Source organism: Haliotis rubra, unplaced genomic scaffold (assembly GCF_003918875.1).
Source record: "Haliotis rubra isolate DU_JTF1 unplaced genomic scaffold, ASM391887v1 Scf270, whole genome shotgun sequence".
In the NCBI taxonomy this organism is placed as follows: Eukaryota; Metazoa; Mollusca; class Gastropoda; order Lepetellida; family Haliotidae; genus Haliotis; species Haliotis rubra.
In genome coordinates, this window is record NW_025766781.1 from 33,933 (window position 1) to 53,809 (window position 19,877).

Here is a 19,877-nt window from a genome sequence, read left to right on the forward strand (position 1 = left end):
GAATTCGGCGTTAAACAACAAGCAAACAGTGTAAACCAGTCATAGCTCAGGCATGTTCAGACCACGAAGTATGATAAGTTTATAAACAGTCCTAAGTTATCGTGACCCAATGTTATTGTGTTGAACATGTAAACATGTACTTGACAACTGGTGTCTGGTGTTATTTACCGAATGTTGGTCTATTATGTGAATTTGGAAGTCTGTTATTAAAATATATTTCATACCTTGTGTAATCACAAGATTTCTGTACTGAATTTGTATGGATTTATTCACAAGGGATAGTTAGTAGGGCGTTTACGTGTTGCATTACGATGCGCCCACTGTCTTATTTCAGTCGTGAATGTGTATCGCTTTTCATGCCATATATTCACTAATGCCTCGTACGAAGTGAAAATTCAGTTCTTTTCGGCAAAGATCCTTATCTTCTCAAAATCGCCGGCGGGGTAGCCTAGCGGTTGAAGCGTTTGCTCCTCACGCCAAAGATCCGGGTTCCATCCCCCACATGGGGACATTGTGTGAATCCTATTTCACATGAAAGTCAGTGCTAAATGAGAAGCTTCATTGAAAAGATATTGCATTTACCGATTGTGCATATTTTATTGACACGAGTGAGTAAACGTCTCTGTTGTATTATATGCAAAGATAGTATTTATATAAATATTTCGTCTGTTCGTTTTTGTTAATGTCTCGGTCCAAGCATGTACTTGATTCAGCAGAACTGATAAGCAACAGACGCTATCGAAACCCAGTTCATATTAACATTTAGCAATTGCAATATTCCCACGCTCAAAAGCAAATACACGAAGACTCAACATATTTTAGGAAGATGCAAACATGCTATTTAACCCAAGGAAATGTGTCCGACCTAATTCTGCTAAGGCACTTTCGTGACTCCGTTCCGCCTGAAGTTGAGCTTGTGCCCGAGTCAAAGCAACCTTCAGCTGCAGTGTGACGGATGAGGACTCGTTTGTGCATCAGCTATAGCCACTATCATCTTGGAAATAAGTCCTGCCTTAGAATTTGTCAAAGGCAATCTAAGCTATTCGTAAGTTGTGACAAGATATATCATCTGGCTATGCTCTGGTGAATTTCGTGTATACGATATTTATCACTAATAGTACATGTTACTTTAAATCACAGTATCCCGCTGAGCAACATATACGTCAAACATCAATATGAACAACGTGTAAAAGATTTATTCATGTGATCAAGTACGAACATGAATAGTTGATAATCACTTCTGTCAGAAACTTACCACAGGCTGGTCAACTCTTGTGCGTGTTCTGTTCAGTTGTCTTCTTTTGACAACCTTGTGGCAAACTTTCATTAGCATCAGAGAACTATATATCTTGACAACCTCCTATCAACTAAGTTGCTTTTAGCAACAAATCAACGTTGTGTTTCTTTGTAAAGGAGAAATATCTCGACTCATCTTTGATATATTGGTAGCTGTATGAAAATAACTGTATTATGGGCCGATGGCCTACATACTCCTGAATAAAGAAAGAAACTTATATTTATTGCTCATACACCTGCATAAATCATTTGTTTAGATATATATATTTGCAGAGTACCACTTGCCTTACCACTAGAAATGGGTACAAATCCCTGGTTTCGAATTCAAAAATGTGTCTGGATGTATATAGTCATACACATATACTCTCCCCAAAATGAAACGCATTTTAGGTGTATTTTCACTCATTTAATCTGTTAACTTGAGATAAAGTGAGATAACATGCCATTCTGGAGCTGTGTGAGGCCTAGCATTATCTTGCTGGAACAACTTCTTCTGGTGGTCAATGATCGGAACCATGTGAATCTTTTAGATTTCGTTAAATTGCCCTGAAGGCGCACAAAGTCATTGACTATACACGTTGCAAGCTTTGTAGATTCAATAAATGAACGTTATTGCACCACAGGACCCGTCGATGTCGTTGTAGTCGTCGCAGCACAGGGCTTAAATAGATATTTGGCACGAACTCTGGTCCAAACTCAATTGACCGCCTCCGTGGTGTAGTGGTTAGAGCGTCTGCCCGGAGAGCGGAAGGTCGCGGGTTCGATCCCCGACCGCGTCATACCAAAAGACGTTAAAATATGGTACTTGTTGGTCCCTGCCTAGCGCTCGGCATTAATGGGTACAACAAGGACTGGTCAGCTCGGAGTCAGTATAATGTGTCTGAGTGGGGTATTCATGCTTCACTGCGGCATGGTATCTCAGTGAGCTAGCACTATAAAACCAGCTTCAGTCTGGGCTATTACAAGCAGCCGCACATACACATACACACGCATGCACGTCGTCATATGAGCGAACTATTCTCAAGCACGACGTTAAACCCAATTTCACCTCACCCCAAACTCAATTATTTACAAACAGTCGTCAAATGCTATCAGCTTGGATATCGCTGACTGCAGAGTTAAACAACAAACAAACAGTTTCCAGACCGATGGGCAAATGTCCGATTTCACATACCAAGCAGGGTAATATCGAAACCGTCACTCCATTATGTCAGTGTCACTTCATATTTTCAATGATTAAAGTCACATCTACGCTGTTTATCTGTGTTGTCTATGATCCAAAGTTTCCCGCGTGGAGCTGTAAGGCATACAAAACGTGGACTAAGGGGAATTGTCGTGTATGTACACGAGTGTGCATGCATCGACAGGGTGTGCATGCTTTGAGATCAGTTAAATGCCAATGGTCCAGTAGATATACATGCACAACAGTCGTGGTTAGAGAACTTCTGAAGAGATTTCCACCTAACATTCCCCTATAAGAGGACTGGGACGGTGGGGTAGCCTAGTGGTTAAGGCGTTCGCTCGTCACGCCAAAGACCCGGGTTCGATTCCCCACATGGGCACAAGGTGTGAAGCCCATTTCTTGTGTTCCACGCCGTGATATTGCTGGAATATTGCTAAAAGCGGCGTAAAACTAAATTCACTCAATCACTCACTCTAAGAGGACTGAATCGTTTGAAATGAGTAATTCCATAAAAAGAGGATATTATATGAGTGCATATGTTATACTATGTTTACGACACGAGTGCCTAAATGTTGGTATTTCACGAGCGAGAGCGAGGGATATACCGATATTTAGGTACGAGTGTAGTAAACATAGCATGATATGGGCACGAATATGATATTCTGTTTAATACTGAAGGCGTCACATTGAGGAAAATATACCCAAATCTACTTTCAAACAAAGGCTGGCTACCCGCCGTCGCCGCAGTTTGAACTCAACGTCACAGAAGAAACGTGACGTCATAGCATTGTTCATGACGTCACGTCACCATGACAAAGTGATATTTTGCCCTAGGGCATCGTATGAAAAATATGAACCCCGATATTTTCGCCCTCGGAAGTAATAAATTCTTATATACAACAGACATTCTTTTGACAGCCGTGTTTGGCTAAATACTTGATCATTGAAAAGTGGAAATAGTGATGATGGCAGATTATCGCCCTGTCGGACCCTTTATTGACAGGGGAAATAATCCGATTCTGCATCATTTGATTTTAGGCTTAGTTTAATATTTCTGTACATAGAAATTAGCCTACAAATTCAAATATTTTGCATTTTCGATCAGTGTTTTACATTTTGGAGTGAAATGAAAAGCGAAATATGTATACAGAAAGAGGAAGTGGACCCTCAACCGCATTCTTGCATGAATTGTTTAGTGTCATGTCGATGTATTTTATCAGACTGATACATATTTGAGACATACGTGCATAGACATACCTGAACTGGGTGCCGTTGTACAAAACAACCTTAGCGCTAAGGCTACCTTAAGTCTATGTTAAAGTATGGGAGTTACAGTCACCTTAGCGCTAAGATCGCTTTGTACAACGGCATCCTGGTCTGTAAGTATCCTTGTGAAGACACCTGTGACTCAGACCTTAAGTATCTGCAATTTCCTCTCTTCTACAAACTTATGAAATTGTAAAAATCACACAATGTTGTATAGTTTTAGCTGGAATATTTCTGAGGACGGCAGCGATATATAACGCGTTTTATTTACTTCATTTTATTCCTTATCAGGTGAATGCTGCGTCAATGCACAGAGTTACTATACAGTGAGAGAGATGGATGGTTATACAACGCAATGTGGGAAATATATAACGCGTTTTAGTTTAAATTACGACTTCATTATATTCATTATCATGCGAATGCTGAGTCAATGCACAGTTACTACACATTGAGAGATATGGATGGTTACACAACGCAATGTGGGAGAATGTTCAAGAACTTTAGAGTGCGACAGGAAACAAATTAAAAGACAAACGCATCACCGTGATGAAATCATGTATCGTCAAACCGAAGGATCGGTTTCCATTCACCAAACTGTACCAAGCCCATTTTTAGAGGGTTCACTCACATTGTGCCTACATGACATTCTGCCTACAGTCCTAAAACATATATAGGGAGTGTAGGCACATTGGCAATGGAAAGTGAAAACATTCATCATCCCCATGTCTACATGGTCTGATCCAATTATTTTTCTATTTTAGTAACATAAAAAAAGAGCAACATTCAGAGTGCATCATTTATTAAGATGATAATAATAGCATCAAACATAGCATTATTTAAAGACACTTTTCATATCCATCATCTCTACCCAAAATATAGTTCATTAAAGATTGAGCTTGAGGAGGTGGCTTGCAGCATCAAGGAACTGTAGTTTGGTTTTCGGACCTTCTAACAAGTGGTTCTTAAGTCTCTACAGCCGATAGTCAATTTCTCTATACACCCGTTTTCTGCGCACTGGAGCTGTACCAAGATCTAGTTGGGCTCTTTTCCTTCTGCTAGCATCCTCAATGCTTTGTAGATGAGTATTAGTATAGTATTACCAGACATACACTGGATGGCATAGAGGACTCCACAAACTTGGACAGGTGTAGAAAGTACCATTCATAAATAGAATAGAAGCCTCTTGCATCACCTACTGTGGTAAGGCGACCTTTACAGTTGGAAATGATGCATTTCCAGTGTGTGGCAGTTTGGCGACGGTTATTCAGACGATATCTGAAGTCTCCAAAGAGAACCTTCTGACCCCCGGCCTGAGAAGTAATATACTCTACTCTCTGACGCTCTGCCACAGTGTATCTGAGAAACAGTATCTAACTATATATATAAAGGCTTTTCACTTTTTAGTCTATTCTTAATCAACTTAGTAAAATAATGTAAATAAAAATTACCTGTGTATTTAGTCTATTCTTAATCATATCTGATTAGACAGAGTCTAGAGACAGAGTCTACTGTATATGGTTTAGACTGGTTCCTGGACTGGTCTATTTGTCGTTATTGTGTGAGGAAGGGAGTTATTATTTGTCAAAGTGCCTACATATGCAGAACCTACAGACTTTAATATGCTGTTTTAAAACTGTAGGCAGAATGACATGTAGGCACATTGTGAGGACACCTTTTAGAGTCTCCCAGGCGCCTCTAAGGCTCGAATACTGATAGAAGCGGCGTAAACCCAACTCATCCATATATAGCATATCATAGTAAAGCAAAATAATACTGTAGTTTTCAGTAGAGCTTTATCCTCAAGTCAATAAATTCAGTCACGAGTTACATGGTATGTTACATTTGATTTCATAAATATTCTTTGAATATGCGGAGTATGTCTTAATTTCGTTTCTTGGAAAATCCCGATAACAGTCTCTTGTTTAAGTTGGGATCAACAGTGTTTTCAATGTCAAAATCAAACGGTTCTTGTCTGAACAGACGAAGCTGTACAAAGCAGTGTGCCCTCTCGGGAACCCTTTTGATTCATAACACAAGCAATACAAAAGTGGTTATGGTTCCTACGATAATAAAAGTGAAGACATATACATTTTAATACTATTCGGCATCTGCTGGGATATTAATGGGTACCTTTGAAAATACTATGTTTCGTGATCATTTGTTTTAAGGATTTTTCGATCTTGTCTCTTGGAGAAAGGCATCGTCGATCGTAATTTTGCAACTGGTTGACTGCAAGTCGACCCCGGGACAACGACAATCCCTAGAACGAGTTGTTCTGCCCTTGTTGCAGCATTCCCAGTTCCCCCATTCAGTCCACCCATACCCGTCCACAACAGCCGTGCACAACCTGAAGTCTACGTTGGGGCCTTCACAGCCACAGTTACAAGGGCCACATATGCGGCTGCGTCTTTGGATACCACCACTGCATGGTCCCCAGGAAGTCCAATCCGACCATGTGCCTTGGACCTCCTTCCATGGAGTCAGGTCAATTTCACCAAGAGAACTACACGAGACCCTGAAGTTGAGAAGAAACAGGTCATGAAACACGCTTCCAGAGGTAAGGTTCCTTTCAATATGTATGTCTTCCATATCAGTGCAAGTATTCAGGGCACAGAGACTCTTTCGGCAAAACTTTGGAAAACACCTAGACTACGTACATCTGTGTAATTGCGTGTTCTACATGCCAGTGAGTAAAGGAACACGCTCAACAATCTTTCCTTGGCCCAGTCAGATAACCGGGGACCGAGATTAAATTGAAACTTCTGAAGTGAAAACATATTGCCTTTCGTGTGGATTTAATTTGATACTAAACGATCATTCTCAGAAGTGTCTGATGTCACATTGAACTCGGAACAGAGAGAACTACAACGTTTCTCATCCTACCAGTCCTGAATATTAATTATTGATTAGTTTGACCTTTTAAAAATATTTTATTACATAAAGGACCTTCTTTCGGAAAACGAAATCAGTAAACCATCTGATAATCAAAGCCAGACAAAATACATACGCTGAATCCTTGACAAATGCGTTTGATTGTATGTTGTTTGTGTTTGTGTTGTCACACACGACACGGGACAGGCTCGATTTCCTGATCTGCTCCAGCTGAGCTGCAATGATAGGAACACAACTTGTTTCAAATGACAGACTGATAGAATTCAGTACATAAGAAAGCTACTAAATTAATGATGGAAGTGCGTATTGTTTGTTGTTTAATGCCTCACACATGTCACTATATTTCAGCTTAATGATGAGGATTAATGACGTTAATTGTCTAATTTGGATTGAAATCACCTTGAGGTGAGGTGAAATTGGGTTGTACGTCGTGCTTGAGAATATTTCGCTCATGTGACGACGTGCATGCGTGTGTATGTGTATGTGCGGCTGCTTGTACTAGCCCAGACTTAGCTGGGTTTATAGTGCTAGCCCACTGAGATACCATGCCGCAGTGAAGCATGAATACCCCACTCAGACACATTATACTGACTCCGAGCCCACCAGTCAAGTCAAGTCCTTGTACCCATTAATGCCGAGCGCCAGGCAGGGACCAACAAGTACCATATTTTAACGTCTTTTGGTATGATGCGGTCAGGGATCGAACCCGCGACCTTCCGCTCTCCGGGCGGACGCTCAAACCAGTACACCACGGAGGCTTTCGAAATCACCTTTGCCACTCTGTTGAATTCCCCAGGTCAGAGTACAACAACAGTCCTGATATAAGGATCATACTTTGGGTGAATCTAGGTTTCGAAGGCACAGTCACAGGCTGGGCATGCATAAACGGCAGAGAGCCCCAGTTACATGTTGAATAGGCGTTTCCCACTTTTGTAAAAACCCAGGCGCATGACAACGGTGCTGGCAAGCGCCTAGAACAAAAACACACTTTCGAAGCGGCTTGCTTGCATAATGGACCAAACTTAAACAGCTAATGATCACGTATTTGTACGAGTTAAATATAAGTTTGTGATATGCAACTGTTAATTTGAAGTACAGGACAAATATCGACCTGGGGTAAATTTCACGAAGTCGTTGTCTTCCTCATGCCAAAATCGGTCTCCTTTCTTGAGAGCCTCGAACTGTTTTCCCAGCAGACAAGCAAAGGTCGGTCCAACAAGTCCACCTGCTACTGGCATCTCTGACAGTCCTCCAGTGAACAGGTCAATGTCGTTCACATCTCTGGGGAGAAAGAAAAGTTTGAATCAAACATACAAACAGCTAATTTTAACCACGTGTTAACGACAAAGTTAAATGTTGGTGGGCTTGGTTTAAACGAGCACGTTTCTGATGCGGACATAAATAGAAACATGTAGAAGTGAATCTGATAGTTATCATTTCTGGAACGCATTACGGACGTTCATTTACACAGATTACGCACATGATATGTGTCAAAAAGTATATAACTGTCACTTAAAATATTTAATATCAATATCCCAAAAACATTTTCCGTACAAGGACGAGCACCTTTACTGAAAAGCACATGTGTCATAGCTTTTGTTGCAACACATTAAAGAAAAAAGGTAAATATTTGATTAAACAAGTAAAGTAACTATAATTACGCATATACAGTCGCAAGTTGTGAAACAGACGCTGCAGTGTGCGTCGATACAAGATCTGCGATAGAGGTCACATCAGGAACACCACAAAAACGCCTCCAGTGAGTGTAGGGAGGCAGACCATGGTCCCTTCCTCTCTGAATGTTGAGAGCGGCCAGATCAAGACTATTTCCATCATCATCAGGGAAGAGATGGTCGGTCACCTCCTGTGACAGTTTGCTGTCCACTGACTGGACGCAGTCCTCGACCAGACCTCTGCAGTAATGGCCAACGTGTCTGTTTGTTGCACTCAGTATCAGGTTGGTGTTTCCGAAAGTATCACTAAGTCTGTCTTGGCCAACATTGGCATGCACCTCGTTGAAACTGCTCATGAAGCTTCGGATCATGGAGTGTCCCATTCTGAAGACTGCTGCTGCAAAGGCGTTCCTGATGCTGGCGTCTGTTGTTGTGCTATAGACATTAGCATACGCCGTGCCACAGCCAAGAGTCAGTCCATAGTCATTCATGGTTGCTGGGCCAAGGATGATTGGTAGGTATTCGTCGTATGTGATTTCCTGTTACAAACAATGAATCAACTACCGTAATTACTTACTGTCGTTGGAGCCCTGGTTAAAAGAGGTCCTCACCAACCTGTACTGCTTATTATAAGAAGGGACCAATCCGACGGAAAGGCTGGCTGACCTGATTGATCGACTGCCATAGCACCCCGACAACTCAGAACGTTGACCATTACATAAACACCAGTTTTGTGGCCCAGATTCGATTATTTCGTGATATAACGTTAACTAGAACAGAGCTGAACCCCTGTCAAATGTTCAAAGTCCAAACCTGCAGAATAGCTCCAACTATTTTTCTGGCTTCCTGGAAGATTCTTTCATCCCCCCAGTGACAGTTCAGTTGCTTCAGTCTCCTTGCAATACGGTTGTGTTCCCTCATGAAGATGGTGTGCATGCTCTGTAGAGTGGGGTTCTCATTTACACGGTGGTCACCTTAAGAGATAAATTGTACGGTATCTATATGTCAACACTGGTCACTGAAAAACAGGTAAGCGCTTTTATAAAGACACTTATAGGATTCGGTGCTTAGCTTTTTGCCAGACGTGAACTCTACTTCCTACATGAACACAACCTACCTGCAAGAAAACAAAAATCCGACGGGACTTGTTGGCTGCAACTGTCAGGGTTGGCGGTGTCTTCTGGAAGCAGTTCGCGCACAGTACTGACGACACTGCTTACGTTCAATAAACCTGGAAGAAATATCATTGCGTATGTGATTAGCTGTATTAATATCCTGGTTGTAGTACATCATGTCGCATGGAACACTATTTAACCGTCATGCCATGTCAGTTTAATGGAAAGAAATTTAGGCATCGACTTCAGCTATTAGGAGACAGCCTACAGATTTAAGAATGTGATCTAGATGTAAATATTATTTCGGGTTGAGGTTGAGGTTTTTGAATAACAACATGGGTAAAGGACGCAAGTGAACACTGCCAATGTCCCGAGTCACGCATGATACAATATCCTGTGCAAATGCATTATAAATTATTATGTATTATTATAGAGAATTTCAAAGCCAGTGTGTCATAAACAACATAATTTTTTATCACTTACACAGCATATTGTAATTAACTTTTAGAATGGATTTGCTAGCCTGAGTATTCTGACTTTTCAATGAAACTAACAATGCTCCATTAGTTACCCTCAACAAAAGTCCGCAGTTTGTTTTGTTCTTCTTGTGACGACCCGTACACCTGTGAGGCATCGATGTAGGCTGTGATCTGGTTCAGCTGTTCCACAGGAGCTTGAGAAAATAATTGTTTAAATAACGAGGATGTATAATTGCTCATAACATACATAAAAAACATGGGGCGTTCAGATGTCGCACATATGAGTGCATAAGCGTGACATCGCTCGTAAAATCCCGCTTTTAGTGGCACTTCAGTTTCATACAAGCCGTGGGACAGACTCACATACCTTTTGACAACCCACTATCTTATTGATCCTAATTAGAAGGTATCTTTGGTTCTACCCATTATTGTCGAACAAATCAAGCAAAGTATATGATGGTTGTTTTGTCATTTAACGTCACTGTCACCACTATTCCAGATAAACAATATGTCCAGTACAAAAGGAAACTAAATGAGGCTAACCACTAAGTCCATCTAACGCCATCTTACGACCAGCATATGTTGATTGTGACGTATTACCAGTGATGATCCGGGATAGAATTGGTCTTCAGTAACCTGTGCTTCTCGTAAGAGGTGACAAGCGGGATCGGGTGATCAGGCTCGCAGGCTTTGTCGAAACATGCATCGTGTCCAAATTACCTAGATCGATGCTCATGCTATTGGTCACAGGACCCGATTATTTACAGACCGCCGCCATATAGCTGGGATATTGCTGAGTGCGGCGTTGAAGAACATCCAAACAAATAAAAAAGGCACCCCCAATGGTTCTTTAACATACCTGATGTACAATTGGCGTTTTCAACCTGGACAGACCGTACAAAATTCATACAGTCAAAAGTGAAGTTCCTGTCTGGCTGGTGTACTTGGATGGGGAAACACTGAGGCCTGTAAATGACAAAATATATCTTGCATGATATCCACCGAATCTAGTCGAACACAACATTTGAGAAACAAAACCATTAGTTACATCAAGAAGGCAAGACTGTGGAAGAAAGAGAGATTCTTTCAGCAACATCTTGGTTGGGGACACCGATATCAGAAGTAGGGCTTCACACAGTTATAATATGTGGTGCCAACACTTCAAATGCAAGGTAACACGAAGGGAAGGATTTCGGGAATCAAACCCCTATAAACAACCACTGCACATATCCAAATGGCAATAAACAAAGAATTGCTTTACCACCGCATTATCAAGCATGGCATATGTTAGATTTTTCCATGAATAAAATATGTTTAAATCAGATTACGGAACAAGTTCCCCCAAGAACCATGAAAGAAATATAATGTACATGCAAATTCGCAATGGCCGATGCCAAGAATAGCTATCACACTTATACGGAATCTATCCCGGGAACTGAGCATGAATCAAAAGTCCTTTCAGAATATTATTTGTATACGCATTTTGAGGTGTTCTTGGTGAACTTTAAGAAGGAAATATACTCCATCAACTTCATCACCAACCTTGCATTCAAGTCTGCTTGTGAGATACCACCATTAGGGAAGGAAGTGCTACAACAGGCCACCGATGTCAGGTAGGGGTCTGTCAGGATTGAATAAAACCACGGTTTCATAAAGGTGTTCATTGAAATCTACATCAAAGCGGAGGCTGATAATGCTTACATTCACATTACAAAGTCGTCCTATTTGCATCATTAGAAACAAACGGACAATTTGGGGTTGGTTCAGTTATAAACAGACGTTCTAAAATAACAGCATTACCTGTTTTGTTGTACATTTTTTACTCCGCAGTAGCCGTTTAAGAGGAATGCTTTGAAGAGCTTTTATAACATGAGATAAAAAATAAAATCCAGAATGTCTGTATTCAGCGATGCATGTGATATTGTCTGACTTGCTGTTCTTACAAGGGTGTTGCAGTTCTTACAAAAGTGTTTACTCGTATATGTTGAAAAGTTGGATGCAGTGTAAGTTGGATTGTATGGGGCTTCTGAGGTCTGAAACATTTTCAGCGGATGCGGAATGTTTATAATATCCTACGTCCCATTAGTAACAACAAAGTACATGTACTGGGAACATCGTGCATGAGTGTCATGATCAGGTTCATTCACCAGAATCCTACGAAAAAAAGCAAAATATATATCTACTATCTGCCCAACCTGCATCAGACAGATGCATTTTTTTTATTGGAGATTCGAATGCTGTTTCTAAAGTTCTTTACATGCTGCAAATGCAGTTGACACTGCACAGAAAGAGCCATGTGTTTGGTTATTATCAAAATGATTGTGACTTACTTGCTGGCTGTGTGAGCTGTTGAGTGGGTGTGCTGGTGATGTCGTGATCCAGGAACTGACCCCACTGCATCAGCATGTGGGTGTAGTTGACGTGGAGGTCAGCTTCAATTGACGGGGTGTGGACAGTCGTGCTGACCGTCCGAGCACTGGACTTGATTTGGGGCTCCTGATGATGCCAGTTGTCTCGGTGTGGACACACCTGTGTTTGGGTTGGGAAATGTGTTAGTGAATCTAGTTTTATGCCCCTTTCAGCAACATTCCAGTAATATCTGACTCCAGAAATGGGCTTCACACATTGTACCCATGTGGGGAATCGAACCCGTGTCTTCGGCGTAACGAGCGAACGCTTTAACCATTAGGCTACCCCACCGCCCCTCAGAAATGTAGTAAACAAAGAAACTCACATGGAAATGGTAACGCTGGGTATAAATATCCATCGAGTAATAACATTACCTAATGACATTAAGAGTGATTGACTATGTCAGTCCATAACAGTAATACCTAATCGATACAAAGGTCACTAATAGTCAATACAATGTCAATACATCATGATGTATTTGCCATTTGTCATTTTCAAACCCCTACAGTAGCGTACATATTCTGTATTCCTCCAATAAGGATATTGCATGAAAATTATATGGCTGTGTAGTTATTTACTAACCTCCTCAAAATTGCTTTATTGAACCTATCATATGCTTTATGACAGATTATATTGTAAGTTTTGAAAGTCATCGTGAACAGTGTTCAAGGTAATCGAAAATTGCTTTGGGTTAATGATGGAGAGAAGTCCATTATGATGCATTCTTAAACGTTTACAACGCGAACATGGGATATTGGAGACAAACATAATCAGGACGATACATAATGTGAACTCAAGATCATTTCTTTGAGATGCCCAAGGATAAAAAATATGTAAACCGTATTGACCATTCAGTACGTTCCTTCTTAAATAAACCAATAAATCATCAAAGTTCTTATCACGAAGAGAAAGGCATTACGATCAGAGCACGTACCATCGTCATATGCAGGATAAAGCCAACGCCTCGTCGGTATGGACGCCATACCCCACGAGTGATGTTCTAGGTTGTTGCAGTGACCGTCTGCTGTCCGATAGGGGTAGTTGCTATCACACGTGCAGTTGTCGTGGCAGAGGACCTCGGACCCAAATCCTGACTCAAGTGTTGGTCTGATTTGGTCATCTGGTATGTTTGCTCTTAATGTAAATTATACAAATATATATTTATGCACTCACTAGTATTCATAAATAATATAAAAATGACATTGATTGTTCCCTTTGTTTTACCGGTGTTTGGGTATAAACTTTAAATGTCAAAACACATGGTTTCTGAGTCAAACATTGTTGAGAAGGATAAATTATTTTTTGTAATATTTAAGGATGTAATCGATTATTCATTCAATGTAATACATGCACATATTGTACTGTGTGTTAATAAAGGAATCATGCCATATTTCAAACGACAGGTTGTGTACCACTGAAATAAATGGACATGTCTGATTTTAAACATTTTCATGGGGTAGTATTTCAATCGATTATTATAAAATATTCTTAAACAAATCATTTTGTGCTGGCCTCGCAGATAAATAAATGAAATAATTTTTTGGATCCGTCTTTTAGAAGTTGAAAAGTACATTAATGACACATTCATTGGCAACAACTTCTTTTGTCAAGCAGGAACAACTTCCTTCATTTTGTGAGTGCAACGTTTCGGTACGGATTCTTGTAGCGAAACTTCACATACGCACTACCAAAATAAAGAAGTTGTTCCTGCTAGACAACCGTACAAGGATCTGTCAAACAAAGTCACAATCGCAGAATGAAATAAGTTGTTATCAATAAATTTGTCATTGAAATGTATTAAACTCACTGAGTGAGGCCCAGGTTTGCTATGATGACGTTCAGGCGATGGTTCTCGCCCTTTCGGATGCTCTCCAATGTCGTGAAGGTGAACTTGCTGTGCTGGTGGATCGTAGTTCCCGTCTGATTGACCAACGAATCTACAAGTAATTTTGTGAGTGAGTTGGGCATTTCAGGTACATCGCGATGAAACAAGCTAGGCGTAACAGGCATGACAGGCATACTGAAGTTTACAATTTTATCTAAAACAATCCCAGATGATGATAAAGAATTTGAATTATTCGAATCGAAGCAACACAGATGGACTCTGACTGTGTCTAACATCGCCCTTTTGAGAGGAGAAGACTAAATGTATTTAAGTTCGATTTGGTAACACTTAAATTGACCATCAGATACCAAGTGTACCGAATATACAAAATTCAAATTGTTATTGAAATCAATTTTTCCCACGGATGCAGGTCTTTCACCATTACCACTATTGGTAAATCTTAAACATAGACTTATAATTTGGAAACTGGATAAATAATGATATGGTAACACCTCTTTAGACAAATAGCCACTTCAATCTTACCGTATGCACTTGATACATGAGTAACCACAAAAATGGTTTTCATGGTACCAATCAACCATTTTGCAGATCATGGAACGAGTCATTCACAAGTACACAACACCTGTCAATAGCAGGTATGGGATCCACAAGATGCAGTGACATACTGAAACCTGGGCACCATGCTTACAATAAGCTTAGATATTTAAACCAAATTGGACCCCACATCATAGTTCTCTATTGAATCAATGATTTGATCCTTAGCAAAGTGTGAATAGTATATATCTAACCTAGAAACACCAACAACTATAGGATTCAACACTACACTAAGACGAGTTCCCCAACTGTCCTCATAGAACCATGTAACACCATCGGATGATAAAATGAATGTATTCTAAACAAAGAACAATACTCCTTTAAACATTGGAATCACACACAATTTACCTATTTCCAGAAATCTCCTTTGTAAGCTGAGTTCATTTTCCAGAATCAGCTTGGCCTTTGCTACCAGTTCCTCGTGGGTGATGTTAGCTGTAGTGGGGGTAGTCTGTCTGTCAACTGTAGTGGGTAGGGTAGTCTGTCTGTCAACTGTGGTGGGTAGGGTAGTCTGTCTGTCAACTGTAGTGGGTAGGGTAGTCTGTCTGTCAACTGTAGTGGGTATGGAAGTCTGTCTGTCAACTGTGGTGGGTAGGGTAGTCTGTCTGTCAACTGAGGTGGGTAGGATAGTCTGTCTGTCAACTGTGGTGGGTAGGGTAGTCTGTCTGTCAATTGTAGTGGGTAGGGAGGTCTGTCTGTCAACTGTAGTGGGTAGGATTGTCTGTCTGACAACTGTAGTGGGTGGGGTAGTCTGTCTGTCATCTGCATGGGATAGAGTTGTCTGTCTGTCAAGTGTAGGGGGTAGGGTAGTGTGACTGTCAACTGTAGGGGGTAGGGTAGTCTGTGACTGTGCAATGATCACCACCAATAGGCATTCTAGTAGTACATGCAACAACATCATATGACCCTTGCCCATTGGTGCCTCAGGATACTGTATATAGACGTCTGGAAACAGGCGAGGAAGAGTTTAATATTTATGTGTCATATATTGCATGGCACATTAAACTGATATACATACAATAAATATCATGATGGTCTCTCAACTGATAACGCGTAAAAGAACATGGCAAGTATGCAACGTATAACATTGGATATGCATTTATAAGTTTAGTGTGATTGTATCACAGAGACTCAAGGCGTTTAAAGCATTTTCAAATGATACCACATTAAGGTCCAATTCGCGTATGTGGCCAGGGGTTAACAAAGATTGCTACACTGTGATGGGGAGATAACCTGATAAAATGGGCATGTATGTGTAAAGAACATGTAGAAGAGTGCCCTATAAACTAGACTAACATTATCACTCATTACGGAATATAGATATCCGACTGCGGCCGCTGTGCTGCAAAAAGCCATGAAAGATTTGCTTGCAGAACAATTGTTTCATCGTCATTCTAGAAGATGGTGAGTCAGTAATCAAGCATACAATATTATGGATGACAAGATGCAATCAAAAAGAAGTTGTTATCCATAAGGTTATATATTTCATTATCGCAGAACCAGGTTTGACGATCTCAAAACAAATCTTCTTTCTGACATAGAAACACATCAAAGAAACACAGAATGCATCAAGCCACCGGGCTGGATCACATGATCCATATGGTCGCCAAGCAAACGCTTAAGCATATGGCGAACTTTGGTGGGAACAGTGAAACTCCGAATGGGTATGAAACTTATATAAAAAGCATAACCCAGAAGAGAACAAAATCAGGCTTTGACAACTATATTTAATTTTGGGGTACAATCTGACTGTTACCTCTAGACTACAACACCCTGCCTTAACTAATGCAGTGAACGCAAATCAGAATAAGGACCAAGAAAAAAACCGGAAAGCGGGTTGTAACCAAAACAAGAACCGGAAAAATCAAGACGCACATAAGCTTTAAACCATTACCTGTTATGTTACCGTGGCCAGGTCTTGTCTGTTAGTTCGTTTGTTGTGTAACGCCGCCGCAGTCTGTAAATAATCGAGTGTGGACCAGACAATCAACATCATGAACATCGATCAAGGCAATTGGGATACGATGATGTGTGTCAGCCACATCAGCGAGCCTGACCATCCGATCCCGTGGGTTGCTGAGGATCAATTCTAACCCGTATCTTCACGGGTACGCAGACAAGAACGAGACACCTACTGGCGATGTAAGACAACATGCCAAAACCAGCCACACATTAACCATTCCTGTCAAAGAGAAGCTAATACACACATTCAGTACCGGGAATATATTAAATTTCTACAAAATCCAAAGGGAGACCAGAACAAATCCTAATATAAATAAAGGCAATCAAGATTTGCATTGGACTCCATTTTTAACTGAACTCACCATGTACCATCCACAGAATATGTTGCTCCAGCCGTTTTCGACCAAAAGTACACTTACCACGTACACTTTGAGATGTAAATGTGAGACGGATAGTCGCTTTAAGTATAGTGATGGATCACACCCGTGGATCACACACGTCTGCCAGTCAGGTCTGAGTCTTGTTAACGGGTCGCCCGCGCTGCATGTGTACATCAGTCTGGTCTTGTCTTCTGTCCTGCATTGTCCTCAAGTATAAACCATCGAAACTCATTCACAATGGTAAACCGTATGATAATTGTGAGTCTAGACAGTGTTGACGTCTATGGTTGTTGGGGGCGTGGCACGTATGTATTTTTGAAAGCATAACTCTTTGTATCTAACAGTCCATTCAATCTGTAATGAACATTAACTGAGAGATCCGGGAGTTGCTGTCTTGATCTGGTGTCAATTCTTTTGATGAAGACAATAATTACTTTTCTATTTGAGTAGTCACACCCAATCCCGTTAGGGTTGCTGAATACCAATTCTAACCCGGATCTTCGCTGGTGAAGTCATTATTAAGAGGTGAGAAATGAATCCTTCCTAATGCCGCAAAGGAACTTCCTTGACTCCGTTCCGCCTGAAGCTGTGCTTTGGTCTGAGTCCAAGGAACCTTCAGCTGCTGTGTGGCGGATAAGGACATTTCTGCATCAGTTATAGCCACCAGCATCAACTGGGAAATAGGTCCTGTTTGCTTCAGCACTGTGGATCTACAAAAAAGACAGTTAATACAGAATTAATACTATTCTTCAATCAATAAAGTTCTTGTTGTTTGGTTTAACGCCGCATTCAGCAATGTTCCAGCTACGTGGAGGCATACTGTAAATAATCGGGTCTGGACCAGACAATCCTCTGATCAACAGCATCGCTCAAAGCGGGATACGATGACGTGTGTCAACCAAGTCAGCTAGCCTGCCCACTGGATCTCATTCGACTCCTCTTACGACATGCACGGGTTCCAGAAAACCAATTTTACTCGGTATCTTCACGGGTAAATGTAGTAAACTTAAGTATCTTGATACGAAATTATTTCGTGTTATAAACAATTGTACGAAATACTTTCTTATCAAGATGCTGTTTACTACAGGATCTACTACAGGATCGTCTGGTTGACACACGTCATCATATCCCAATTGCGTAGATCGATGTTCCTGATCACTTGTTTATCTGGTCCAGACTCGATTATTTACAAACAGTAAACAAATGCTAGCAGCTGGAATATTGCTGACTTGGATGAGATAGCTGAGTACCTATTTACAGATGTGTGATAATGTGAATGGGATATACACAATGAACATGTAACTGACAGAATAAAACCTTTAGACAGAATACAGCAATACGCTTTTGTCTTCTTATGTGTTTGTAGTCTAATCTGCCAAAAAGTGCCTGCTGGCGTCCATGGGGACATGTATATGCGTTAGTGGTAATGCATATATACATCTGTGCATAAAATAAGCACCACCCTGTATTTTCACCAATTAATTTTGTCTGAAATGAAATTCTAAACTCTATCCCAACAATAACCTGTATAATTTGATAGAGCAAGCATTTAACATTTCAGAACGAAAACATCATTGAAATTACCATGTACTTTATTTAGGATAATTGTCTATATTTAAAACAGGTGTTTTTTCTGTCCTAAAACAAGTTACCTTATTTTGAAAAGTGAAAGTAATAATTGATTGTTGTGTGGCCTATAAATTCGTTATTTATGGTGAATGGATGAAAGTTTGTAAAGTAAGATTTAGGAAAAGTTACAGTCAAACTGAAGTAAAAAGAAAATTTTAAAATGCAGTAAAAGTTGCTTTACAAACAAAACAAACAGATTTTAGCTGTAATTATCACAATCCGGCATGGAGAAGTGTTTATTCATGTAAATAAACTCGAAATCATAAAAAAAAAATATTCCAAAATCTTATTAATGTGACCTTTTTAAGCTTTTGTCAATTAGCAATCTGAATTGTTGGAAAAAGGTCTGAATCATTGACATTCGGGTTCTTCCTGATTATGCATAATTAAAGTTTACTTGATGTGTAAATGTCATCTTGGTATATAACAGAATTGTTATTTTTAGTGAAAAAAATAGTTATTTGGGGTAAAAAGTCAGCCCCATCACATTTTCATCAACATATTCTTTCATAAAAAATAGAAAAAGTTATGGTATTTGTAAAACTGTCAGTGGATAAAGCTTCTTTAACTACAGGTTGATTAAATTGATGGCTATACCCTAACTTTCCGGTAGCATCACATCATATTTTCAAAATAGGGTGGTGCTTAATTAATGCACGGGTGTATAGCTTAAACTGTGCAGTATGTGTCAATGGGTGTGCATGTACTGAGTTCAGTTCAGTTCTGTTTATTTCTCAGAAAACAAAACCAGCATACAATATGCATTGCCTTTTTGTAGCAGTGTCATCCGTCGCCTACCGGCCAGGTTTAGCTGAAATATTTCTGAGTACGGCATCAATACATAACTCGTTCTCTTAACAACTTCTTTTTATTCCTTATCAGGTGAATGCTGAGTCAGTATACAGAGAGAGAGAGATGGTTTCACAACGCAATGTGGGAGAATGTTCAAGAACTTCCGGGTACGGTAAGAGTGAGTGAGTGAGTTGGCTTTTACGCCGCTTTTAGCAATATTCCAGCAATGTCACTGCGGGGGGACACAAGGAATAGGCTTCACACATTGTGCCCATGTGGGGAATCGAACCCGGGCCTTCGACGTGACGAGCCAACGCTTTAACGACTAGGTTACCCCATCGCCCCTAGAGTACGGTAAGAA

The 19,877-nt window shown here is 40.4% G+C and overlaps 1 protein-coding gene across 1 annotated transcript; it reads right to left on the reverse strand.

Moving 5' to 3' along the window:
- Window positions 1–4,628: 4,628 nt before the first annotated feature.
- Window positions 4,629–19,855, reverse strand: LOC124280620 (myeloperoxidase-like). The gene is made up of 14 exons (XM_046716600.1): window positions 19,851–19,855; window positions 17,588–17,805; window positions 14,121–14,250; window positions 13,216–13,420; window positions 12,235–12,433; window positions 9,997–10,098; window positions 9,428–9,541; window positions 9,124–9,284; window positions 8,299–8,849; window positions 7,749–7,918; window positions 6,753–6,852; window positions 6,069–6,260; window positions 4,942–5,101; window positions 4,629–4,715 (listed from the first exon to the last, which is right to left on the reverse strand). Exons 1-14 carry the CDS (start codon window positions 19,853–19,855, stop codon window positions 4,629–4,631), a joined length of 2,394 nt encoding a protein of 797 aa, XP_046572556.1.
- Between the last annotated feature and the right edge of the window lie 22 nt (window positions 19,856–19,877).